Here is a 12,932-nt window from a genome sequence, read left to right as displayed (position 1 = left end):
AACAAACAGTGGACCACATCTATCTCTCCCACGCACGCAACCAACTGAATCATCTGATTCCTTCACCTCCTCCAGGGATCTCATTAAGGGGGGGGAGGGGGGTCATACAGCTGATGTCTGTATTTGCGTTGTTTTGTTGTTGTTATTCTTTGGCCGGCAATCTGAATCTTTAAGCATTTTTGCTGTTGTTTGCTGTTTGTAAAATAGCTCGAGACCGTCACACCAGGCCTGTGTATCGACACCACTGGCAAAATAATCGTTTGACCACATGAACCCTAACCTCCCTACTCTGGGGGGGGGGCTAAAATTCTTTGCGAGAACAGCAGATCTACAAGCACACAATGGATCGCAATGTGACGTATTTGGTGTTGAGGGGAAAAAGGGAGGGGCCAAGTATGGAACCCCGGGAGACCCCGGTCAAACCGACCTCACAGGAGAGAGAGCAGTGTCACTAATGAGTGGACAGGGATAAGCTCTCCAGTTACAATGTCCATTTAACCCATAGAGGAGCATGGCGTGTCCTGGTGGGTCTACCTACAGTATATGTACGTGTGCTGCACTACACTGGCAGAGATGTATGATTTATTTTTATATACAGTATATACAGGATTTGTCATGACGATAACACAAGGAGGTGAGTTTAAGCTATGGTTACTTTTCTGAAGACGGTTGTTTTGTTTTAATCCACATTGGCAATGCGTGAGGATCTTTAGACTACCAGTTGATAATCATGCTCTGTAATGTAGTGGATAAACCGCTTTAAAGAACAATTAGTGCTTCCGATACGAACTTAAGAGTGTTCACAAAGCAATTTGAATCCCAGGATGTAAGCGTGCACATACACAATCCATCTTAAGTCCCAACCCTATAAGCATGCGCTGGTATGTAGGCTACAAGGGTTCATGGGAAGTTCTGCTTCATGGCACTCAGTTTGAGAGAGAGAGAGAGAGATAGATAGAGAGAGAGTGTGCATGTGCATGTGCATGTGCGTGTGCGTGTGCACGCGCACCCTCGCTCGCAAATGCATGCGTGTGTGTGTGTGTGTGTAGGGGGGGATTTGAGGTTACGTTTATCTTCTATATTTACTTCATCTGTGAGCTTATTCTCCTGCTTTTAGCCTGCTTTCCATTATTCAGCAGGTCATTGAGAAATTGAACAGGAGGCGTGGCCTGGTTTGTTCAACCCTATGCCTGACAGGACCATCCACAGCAGCAGCTGCATACACTACATGGAATTACTGAAAAGGTCATGCCTATTCCTCTTGTGACAGCCGTCTGAGACACACTCACCTTACAGTAGCTCAGTGACCAGCCTTTGTTATAGATGCCGTGCGTGCGCGCGAGAGAGAGAGAGAGATGTGATTAAATAGCGTTGGACTTCAATTTGCATTTTTCTTTTTGAATTTCTAGTTTGCCAGACAGACCAGAACAGAGAAATTTCTTTCTTTTGTTGTTTGTTCTACGTTTTTTTTTTAAGCCAATTTTCAGAAAAACATATAGGTCTATATGTTTGGGTTATTTCACACTTCTTTTAAATTGAAGCTATTATATTGGAGAATTGTCCACAGTAACGGTTTGCTGTGAAATATATGAAAATGGATTCATCTCAGGATCCAAATGGGAACGGGGTGGTGGGTTCAATGTGGACGCAGTGATGATCATGACTTTTTATGGTGTGGCTCTGCAGGAGGCTAACCATCTAGGACAGTGGTTCTCAAACGTTTTCAAGTCAAGGACCCCCAAATTGATTTGTATGTATTTGACCCTCTGAAAATGTTTTCTGCCAGGGACCCCCAGAAGAGTGCAAAGAATTATAATAATTCTCAATATAAAAAATCTAAATTATATATATTTTACCAGGGTACCAGGGGGTCCCCAGCAAAATTAGTTAATATAGCGTCACAATCATTTTAACCACTTTATCCATATTTCGTTCTTTGGCTATATTAAAAAATAGCAGCTCTACAAGCTCATAGCGCGGCACCGAGTGCTGTGCTATGAGCTTGTAGATGTGCTATTTTTGAAAAATCCCTAGCACAAAATATTTTTGAAATGGGGGGGTCCACAGCCAAATATTTTGGGGGTCCTTGACATGAAAAAGTTTGAGAACCACTGTCTTAGATGGTTAGCCTCCTGCAGAGCCACACCATAAAAAGTGAGGATCATCACTGCGTATTGCACGCCACATGCATATTATCTTTATGTGCAGCATGACGTGTGTGTGTGTGATTCTCCTACATAACGAGAAGGACGTGTCAGGGAGTTGGGTCACCCTCCGTATGGGCCATGGAGGCCACCGATGGTGACGCTCACAGGGTCTTATGGGAGACGCAGCGTGTGTGCTGCATGTCTTTGAGGAGCTCGCTGGGAAACAGAAAGAGCTACAGATGGCGCTGACAGTGGCGCACCGAGCCCTCCTACAGGGCAATGTATGGATGTCACCGCTTGACACTAATTCAGTTGGCATCGGTGCTTCCTTCCCTCCCGGGCAGAATCACTTCAGAGAGAGACAGTGAGAGAGAAAAAGAAAAGAGGGGTTCCTTGCAGTAATTAAGCCCGCACAAATCCCTATGGAAAAACAAAACACAGCGGGGTTGTAAGGATGAGGTTAGAGGTCAACAGTGTGTCTGAAAGCAGGCCTTATTACTCCCCATCCTGCATCACAGCTTGATTTATGCTCCGCTGTACGTCGGTGTCTTCCACCGACAATAGCAGATCTGCAAGCTTGCAACGCATCGCATCGCGACACGTTGCGAGCTTGTAGATCGGCTATTTTCCACACAGCTATGCGACAAAGTACAAACTACGCTTTAAGGGCTCTGTAGGGGTAGATACACAATCAGTGCTGTGCACACAGAGCTGGACTGCTGCCTCACAGGAGGGGAGAACGGTTTCCTATTGTTGATTCTCTGAAACATGAACAATCCACATGAAGCAAGCAAGAGAGAGCCGGAGGGTGGCGAGAGAGAGATGTGCTTTCAAGCTATGGAGAATTGGAACAGATGGGGAAGATTGTAAGCTATATGATGCCTCCTCCTATGTTACACTGCAAAATCCTGTGTGTTGAGGGGGGTGTAAATGATATTTCCTTTGTTAAAACAAGAGTTACAAAAAAAACTGATCTGAGCAATCATTGTTATGGAGTATTTGTTCAGTAATAGGGGACTCCCCGTCTCTCCAGCACTCAAGTAAACTGTAAATGTTCAGGTCGGGATACCAATATTATCCAATCACGAGAACTCATACAGTATACAGGATAAACAAGTGAAATTGGACGTGATTAAACAAACACAAACATTAGCAGACACATTTGGAACTGGAACGCAATAGAATTTAAGCTGATAAATTATCTTTGAGGGGTTCTCTCCTGATTGGATAAAATTGGCATCCCAACCTGAAAAGGTATTTTCTGTTAACTAAAGAGCAGGAGAGATCGGTGAGACCCCTGTTACGGAACAAAATCACTATAGCAATGATTACTATCAAAATATTGAGCTTTAACTTAAAAAAATATATACCACTTACACCTCCTTTAACCCTGAGTGTTCAAATGGACTGCGTTTATCAGTGAGCTACATCTTCAACCTAACCTTTTCACCCATCGTGTCTCCAGAGACGACCCCTTTCAGTCTGACCTAACCCCGATAGCAGAACGAGGCCATCAGGGCGTGTCTCACCGAACAAACGGGTCAGGTTGTTTGGAGAGGAAAAACGCTACATCAAAAACAACTATTACCCACTACGGTGAGAGACGGAAACACAGTGGGGTGTCCGTGAGTGCATTAACCATAGTGCTCGCTGTGAGCTGCGAGGTCCCTAGTTCGAATCCGATTTCCGGGTCTTGTCTCGTGTGTCTCGCCCATCTCTGGATACTCTCCTTTTGAAGAAATAAAGCATAAAAATACTGTGGGAAAACAACTGAAAAATGTACAGCAACACAGGTTCTGACAGCCCCGATGATGATGATGATGATGACAGAAAACCAACTCTGAAAGGTTTCATAACATCAGTTGGAATGATTTACATTATAGTATGAGCACGGAAGGCCCGGTTTGTGTGTGCAAGTCAATAGGCTCTATGCACAGCAGCCGTTTTATCATTTCCGTCACAGGTTTTACCAATGATACTAATGAAGGCTCTGTTCCATTTAGTGTAGCACAGTGGTTCTCAGACTTTTTAATTTCCACGATCCCCATAACTCTGAGAGTGTACAAATGGAACCCCATTTGTACACTCTCAGAGTTACACACCCGTAAGGGGCCATTTGGAACCCCCTCAAGAAACCATGAGGGTCCCTGGACCCCAATTTTAGACCCACTGGTGTAGCAGAGTGTTTCCAGTGAGCCAACATGCACACTGACACTATTAGCCCTGGTTCAGAGCGTTAGAGTTCCCTCTAACGCCCTGGAAGACCCAGGGCTCTGCGCTTGTACAAGGAATTCCACTGCCCTGCGAGAGCTCCAACAGTAGTGAAAATAAACAAAACCATTTTGCTCGGAGGTGGGAAGCCTCTCAGCACCCCACCTACTCTGTAAAATACACTTTTTGGGCAGAAAATAAAATATGTCAGCGAGACGGAAATTATTTTTATTTACTCCACAGTGCCCTCTACAGATCTGGAGGATTTGAACTTACCATTAACCAAAATCTGTAGAGGGCACTGTGGAGAAAATAAAAATAATTTCCGTCTCGCTGACATATTTTATTTTCTGCCCAAAAAGTGTATTTTACAGAGTAGGTGGGGTGCTGAGAGGCTTCCCACCTCCGAGAATAGACTTTCAACAACACAAAAAAGCCTTTGCTTCGGTGAGTAGCGAAATGGTTTGGTTTATTTTCACTACTGTTGGAGCACTCGCAGGGCAGTGGAATTCCTTGTACAAGCGCAGAGCCCTGGGTCTTCCAGGGCGTTAGAGGGAACTCACTAACGCTCTGAACCAAGGGCTATGACACTATCAGCATCATGACTCTGTTTGTCCAGAATGGAACAGAGCCTTCATTATTATCATTGGCAACACCTGTGAATGTCTTCACAATATGCATAGAGCCTATTAAAAATAAGACTCTCTCAGTGAGGACCTACTAAGTGGCCAGTGCAGTTTTCACGGCAGGTGAAATGCTAATTGGCGATCAGGTCACGTACATGACATTGAAACAACAGCACATGAGAGTATAGATCAATAACATAATAGGCATCATGGGGTGGGGGGGGGGGGTTAAGAAAGAGAGAGAAAGGGCAGAGGGAGATGCTTAGATACAAAGAACCTCCAGTAAATCATGAAGAGCTCAGATGAAGGACGTACAGAACAGGGATTGGGACACACCTGTTCCACGGCTTTGAAGGTGAGATGAAAGCAGCTCCCCTAATTATAGCACTTGGAACAACACAATCCTCAGGCCTACAAGGGAAAAGTACTCTCACCGCCATTTCCTTTAATGTCATGTTTCTCATTACACGATGGGATGTACAATGGCGTTGTGTGTGTGCTGCCATTGTGAGCCGTGATCTTTGTTGGTGTGGGGGGGGGGGGGTGTATTTTTTCTCTTGTCCAATGAAGTGTGCATTTCCCGCTTTGCCCTTGAGTGCTGCTGAGGTCATGACCAGCTCCTCTGAATTCCTCAGAGTCTATATAGCCTGGCATTGCCAGACTGATGACGTGGATTCACTCACATGTTGTTCCTCCACGGTATCAAGGAACATGTGAGTGTGGTCGAAGGGGGGAGGTAAATCACACTTTTCTCATAGAAAGGTGATGGCGTTTAATTGCCTTCACCCCCCCCCTCTTTTTTACCCCCCTTTTTCTACTCTGTATACATAATAGTGTTTTATATTTGTTGATGATGTTGTATTTTGGTGTTCTTTTTGTATGCTATGTTGATTAATTGAATACATAGGACCACAATGGAAACAAGTTCTCTGGACTTTAAAAATAAAATCCTTTTAGCCCAAATGTATGACTGTACCCGTGCTGTTTGCATTTCTGTCTAATAAAGTATTCACTATGAATTGAGTACAAAAGACCCCAATTGAAACAAGCCTTATTATTTAATGCTATTTAGTTGACCTTGTATTTGAACTGTACTTTCATGTGCTTTTTTCTGCAAACTTCTAAATAAATATTCAATCAATCAATGAATCAATCAATCAAATGCCAGGCTAGTGTCTATAGTATAGGCAGGCCTAAAAGCAGGAGAGGAGAGGAGAGGAGAGGAGAGGAGGTTTGGGATTTTTCTACAGGAGTGTTTGGAGATTTTTCTACAGGAGAGGACATGAACTACTGCATTTGATTGAATCGGTTCTGAACAAGAGTTAAGGAGAGAAGTCACTTCTCTCCTTGACTAATGTGTGCCATTTAGCATGGACACAATGGAACCATTATACCATACATAATACAGTCTCATCTTTTAATCACTACAACACTCATGGCAAATTAACAAAGATATCATCTAAGAGCCACTCATGTAAATCATTTAAATCCATATAAAATATATATATACAGTGTGTATATATATATACACACACACACACACACATATATATATATAGCGCAGTTACCCAAAGCATTTTACAATGTGGGTGACATTCATCCATTCAGACACCAACGGTGGACACTGAGTTAGTGTAGAAGGACATTTCTACATGTCCAGAGGTCATGTAGAAATGTGTGTGTGTGTGTGTGTGTGTGTGTGTGTGTGTGTGTGTGTGTGTGTGTGTGTGTGTGTGTGTGTGTGTGTGTGTGTGTGTGTGTGTGTGTGGGGGGGTGTGGGGGGGCGGGGGGGGGGGGGGATGGCGGTAGAGCAGATGTGGCCGCTCTACCTCCTGAGCCACTGCCACCCCATATCTAAGACCTTAGACGGTATTCGGTTACCTATAGGTGCCCCACATTGTACCATAAAATGTCAGGGACACACCCATCCATTTGATACAACCAGCTGTGTATTGATACTTTTACTTAAGTAAAAAATGTGAGTACTTTTTCCACCACTGAAAAACATACTGTAGGTATAATAGTGCATCTGTATCAACTGTAAAGCCGGACTGTACTTTTATGGGAAGCTGCTACATCTAGTGGATTTTGTGTAGTACTGCAAGGTGCATAACTAAAATAATCATGACAGCTGACGCTCAAATCAATCATGTTATGCATGTATTTTGTTTTCGTTCCAGTTTTATATTGTCTCTGTTTTGTTCTGTTATTCTTTTTATTTATAAAAAAAATAAACAAACAAAAAAAGAGACTTAAATCTCTCTTTAGAACATGGTAATCAGAGCATCAATTCAACATGTACATGTGAGGTTTCCCAGTTAGCCAGGATGGAAAGAATAATAATCTGTACTTTGTCAGCTTTTGCAACAGAGTCGAAATTAATACAAAGGCCAGATGTTTTTAATTATATGAGACCAAACAAAGCCAAGGACCTGGAGACAGTTTGTTTCACTATATTGCAGAGAGACTCAAATATAAAGGTGGCCAGCCTTTGTCCTCCAGACCAGTGGTTCTCAAACTTTTTCGTGTGAAGGACCCCCAAATTGATAAGTATTTGGCCGCCGAGCCCCATCTGAAAATGTTTCGTGACAGGGACCCCCAGAAGAGAAGATTTGTGCAAAAAACTAAATCAGATGTACACGCTCGCAGCACGGCACTCGCTGTGAGCTTGTAGATCTGCTATTTTTGAATAGCCAACATATAAATGGATACGGTGGTTAAAATGATTGTGATGCTATATTAACTAATTTTGCTAGGGACCCCCTAGTATCCCCCCCAAGGACCCCTGGGGGTCGCCGGACCCCACTTTGAGAACCACTGCTCCAGGCCCCTTAATTACGAAATGGCTTGTCTGAGCTCTGAGGAACTCAGTTAGTAATGTTTGTATCTAAAAACATATTAAACACCGTCTTATGAAATGATTTTTCAAAACTGTGTGGTTTGTCATTTGTAATACATTCCTTTTAACATGGTTACTGTGTGTAGTAGTATCAATATTCCTTGTTTAGACAGGTGTCATATGGCAAACCCTCTTCTAAAAAGTATTTATTATGTCATATAAATAACTTTTCCTTGATTTCTCCTTGATTTGGTGAAATTACATCTACTATGTTAAAAAGATTATGGGGAGGACCCCCACACAGTGCATTCAATCATACAGAGATATTTACTTTTAAGTAATGAATGGTTATTATTAAAGATGGGTCTTACATAGCTTCAGTCATCAAATCTGTAGGGCTACTTTTTTCTAATGCTAGCAAAGCAAGCCTGATAAAAGTATCAAACTCACACACACACACACACACACACACACACACACACACACACACACACACACACACACACACACACACACACACACACACACACACACACACACACACACACACACACACACACACACACACACACACACACACACACACAAAACTCCTCGATTCTCACAGTCGGATGTTGCCAGGCCAAATTATTTTATGGTATATGTTTATTTTATTTTCTATTTTTACTGTACAGCGCTGTATTTTATTTTTGACTATTTTCTTTTCTGGTTAGCCTGGAATAAGAGCCAACTTAAGCCAGATTTATACACACTAAAATAAACTGCTGGAGCTTGTAGAGACACCATTGTACGATGGACTATAAATTAAGAACAAGCCTGTGAGAATGTATTTGTCTCCACAGGAGGCTGGGGTTCATGGGCAATCTAAGCCATCAAAAGACCTCAGTATCAGCCTAATGCTGGTTTAATTTCAAAATGGAGGAGTGCAAATGGACTGTGAAATATGTGCTAATGGTAACAAGGCTCCCTCAAGGTTAGAGATAGGAGAGCGAGCGAGCGAGCGAGCGAGCGAGAGAGAGAGAGAGCGAGCTCATATAATGCCTCAATTTTGTTAGCACTAAGTACACACACATAATTTCACAGTTTTGGAGTCAGAATCTATGGACAAGCACAATTAAGCTGGGGACTGTTTGACGTTGGGCCCGACATTCTGCTGTATCACAGAGTTCAAAGAGAGTGAAAGAGTTCATTTAGAGTCTACAGTTTGCACAGCCCAGCAGGGAATAAAGCTCAGCCTCTCTGATACACAATATAGAAACACATGCTTGCAATTAAGTCAATATGAGGTGTGTTGTAAGCAAAAATTACACTTTTTCCCCCTCCTATGTTTTTTCTAGGGTAAATTTGGCTTGGTAAATATCCGTTAAATGGCACAACACCTCCTCACTTGACCACCCAGAAGATCCCATGCATACATATACATACACATACACCCCTGCTTCCATTCGTCCTGCAGTAAAATGCTGCCAGTCCTAAAGTATGACCCCATACTTTCAGACATTCTTCAGAGTAAAGCTCTAAAGCGGATTAGGAAGCTAAATAGCTCAGCAGTTTGACTAATATGTTACGGATCGTCGTGTAATGCATCATTTAATTAATTTCTGCCTGGACCACCAGTCTGGATGGAGAAACCATGGCCTCCATTCTTCAAAGCCTCCAGAGATTAACGAACGCCAACGCCAACTTAACACATTAAAGCATGAGGGCTGAGTAAAGTTATGATATGGCCTAATAATGCGTATGCATGCTGGGCAACATGTTCGTAACTTGTACATGAGTGACTGAAAGAAGGTGAAATGGTTTTGAAAATGATAAAAGACGACAAATGTTCAGTAGTATAGTGTAATTTCTGCATGTATTTTCAAGCCTCAAATCAGAAGATAACAAAACATACTGGGCAAGGTTAACCAAGAGCTTTAATTGCAGGTCAAAACGAATGGCATATATACAAATATAAATGTTCCATTATATATACAGTATGTATATACTACTATTATATAAAATATTACATTTCAAAAATAAATACGTCTCACCTATGAATGATACACCTTCCACACGCAAGCATTCACTAATTTAGAGGTCAAAAATTAATTCCTGTTGTTTGATTCATAGCTCTTACTGGTGTGAGCAGAATACCTCACACCATTTTTCTTCTTATTCAAGGTTCCCAGGGGAAAAAACTAGAAATGAAAAGCATGGCACATTTGGCATTCTATGAGGAACTCCCTAAGAGGAAGCCAATCAATAGGCCTACGGCCCTTCGCCTGTCATGAATGTGATCTGGCATTCATGAAGGTAATCAAATTCAATATATTCCACTTAACCTCTGTTGAGAGATCCTGGGACACCTGAATGTACATCATGCGTGCCGTGGAGTTGTGTCGCGCGTATGTACTGCACAGTAGTACAATACACAATGTAAAAAAAAAAGATTTACACATTTTCCTCAAAGCTAAAAGCCACTTTAGGTCCTTTCCAGATAAGGAATTATTACACAAGTCATAAGGTGCATTAGTTTATGATATCGCTAATGTCCTCCCTACTTACAAATACAGTGCATTCCCCAAGGCTCTGGCATTCTGCCTGTTAGGCTTTGTTCAGACTGCAGACAAATCCGATTAGTTTCTCAAAATCTGATCTTTAGGACTGACTGTCCACACTGTTATTAATCAGATCAGATCAGATCTGTGAATTCAGACATCGACCTATCTGCATTGGTTGCGGTGGTGATGGCATAACACCACAGGTGTGAGTAATCAGTAATGTTTGACTTAAACTCTGTCGTACGGCGGTGTCGGTCGCTGACAATAGTAGATCTATAGTCAATTCATTGTGAGCTTGTAGATCTGCTATTTTCAGCAGGCAACAGGCTTCAGTGTCCGAGTGTCCAGACAGAGTCAAATCTTTAGAAATCAGATTTGAATCGCATTTTTCAAACCACCTAGGAATGTGGTTCATTTCTGATTAGCCAGAAATCTGTTTCCAATGTGTGTTTTTTTTGGCTGTTCAGACTCGACTAATCTGATTCCAATCTGGATAGGTGAACACAATCTGATTTGGGGCTGCCAGTCTGAAGCCTATGAGGTCCTTTCAGGAGAGGTGGAACAGGCTGTAGGCGGCCGGGGAGGCGTACATGGCCAGATGTGCGGCGGGCAGCATGGGGCTGCGGCCGTACGGGTAGACGTGTCCGTAGAGCGCCGACGAGCCGGCCTGCAGGTTAACGCCGAGGGGGAACGGCAGCGACGAGAAGCCCGGGTGGAACACGGGCTTGGCTCCCACGACGCTGGCGGCCATTTTCAGTTTGTCCACCTCCGCCTCCTGGAGCCTCTTGGCCTTCGCCCGCCGGTTCTGGAACCAGATCTTCACCTGGGTCTCGGACAGCGACAGCGAGGAGGAGAACTCGGCGCGCTCGGCGATGGACAGGTACTGCTTCTGGTGGAACTTCCTCTCCAGGGCCAGCAGCTGGGAGGTGGTGAAGGGCGTGCGAGGCTTCCGGTTGGTCTTGTGCTTCCTCAGAGGGCAGACGACCGTCGGACTCAGCTGCTCTGCACAGGAGAGACGGGAGAGAAAACCAAACGTTAAAACCATTAAGACCTGAGGCCGATTCTTACAAAGGCCTTCTAAATCAGTAGTTCTCACACTTTCAAGATTTTTTTTTAAAAAGTAAAATATAGCACATGTGCAAGCTCGCAGTGCTGACTGTGAGCTTGTAGATTTGCTATTTTTTAATAGCAAACGCAAAAATCTAATATGACACATGATGCTTTCCCTAAAAAACTATAAGGCTGAGGCTTTTATGCCCTTTAAACCAGGGGTTCTCAAACTTTTTTGTGTCAAGGACCCCCACATTGATATGCATTAGGCCATATGGACTCCCATTTCATAAGATTTTGTCTCTAGGGACCCCAATACAATAATATATTTATTTTTAGATATGATTTGATCCAGAGGCATAATTGTATAATGTCTAATGTTAGTAGACATTATAAATGTTTATAAAAAAATAGCCATTATTATATAGTAACTAATTGTATTTACTTTAAAATAATAATTGTTAAGTTTAACCATCAATAAGTTTACTGGTGACCCCCCTGGAAGGTGCAGGGAAGCTCCCATGGCTTTAAACAATAAATAAATAAAAACTGTCTCTTGGCTGTATTTAGTAAGGCCATGTGGTTCCAAAGGCAACAAGTGTCTATTTATCATCCTAGAACATTTTTGTAGTGCCTTATACAAAGCAATAACTATGACATATTGTAGCCTATTAGCTATATTATGCAATAGGCCTATATATAGCATGCAATATATTATAAATTATACATTTAAAAAAGTTCTTAAAAAAAGGTTACAAACGTAAAAAAGGGGGGAGGGTTATAATTTATAATAGCACTTTTGTACTTTTCCACTGTTAACTTACGGGGCGGTGTGGACAGCTGGACTCTTGACATCCAGGACGCACAGTCTCCTGCTCGGTCCGAGGACTCTGACTTCACTGGTGCGCCAGGTAGACCGACGATGCGTTGCGACAGCGCATCATCTGGACTCATGTGCGTCCGTCCGTTACCATTCAACGGATCATTTCCCTTGTCTCCAGCGGCCGGTGGCCTCTTCGTCTGGTCAGACACGAGGATCGTTCCAACGGCCGGTGGCCTCTTCTTCTTCTGGTCAGACATGAGCGCCTCGACGCTGAAAGGTAAGAAGCACACCTGCGTCTTCTTCAGCTGCGGCGAGTGAACCTGAACCTCCTCGTCCGTTGAAAAGCCGTCTCTCGAGTCTACAGGCGAAGTCATGGCTTTGGAAATGGGTTACAACGGGAACCAACAATAACATCTGATCTGTCCACGCGGAGACCAAATAACACGCAACGTCCACGGAGAGTACTTGAAGGGGCAACAACTTGTTGTCACAGGAGTGCAAAACTTCATGATGAGAAAACTTTGGGAGGTTCTGGTCTGGGACTTTCAGCCAATGACTAGCCATGGATCACACGACGCTCGTCTGTCACTACCGCCATGGATAAACTTCAACCTGGTGTTTGCACTTTCTCCCTTTTTGGCCCGCACATCTACATAAACGTTCATATTTTTTATATAAAGTGTTTACCCCATG

The 12,932-nt window shown here is 43.1% G+C and overlaps 1 protein-coding gene across 1 annotated transcript; it reads right to left on the bottom strand.

Annotated features, from left to right (window-relative positions):
- Positions 1 to 9,731: 9,731 nt before the first annotated feature.
- On the bottom strand, positions 9,732 to 12,702 carry LOC308076142 (homeobox protein MSX-2-like). The gene is made up of 2 exons (XM_080416264.1): positions 12,241 to 12,702; positions 9,732 to 11,368 (listed from the first exon to the last, which is right to left on the bottom strand). Exons 1-2 carry the CDS (start codon positions 12,611 to 12,613, stop codon positions 10,914 to 10,916), a joined length of 828 nt encoding a protein of 275 aa, XP_080272390.1. The 5' UTR covers positions 12,614 to 12,702; the 3' UTR covers positions 9,732 to 10,913.
- Positions 12,703 to 12,932: the final 230 nt, after the last annotated feature.

Source organism: Gymnoscopelus braueri, assembly GCF_963280865.1.
Source record: "Gymnoscopelus braueri genome assembly, chromosome: 20".
Classification (NCBI taxonomy): domain Eukaryota; kingdom Metazoa; phylum Chordata; class Actinopteri; order Myctophiformes; family Myctophidae; genus Gymnoscopelus; species Gymnoscopelus braueri.
Note: the sequence above shows the minus strand (reverse complement) of the source record. Positions and strands in the feature narration are given on the sequence as shown.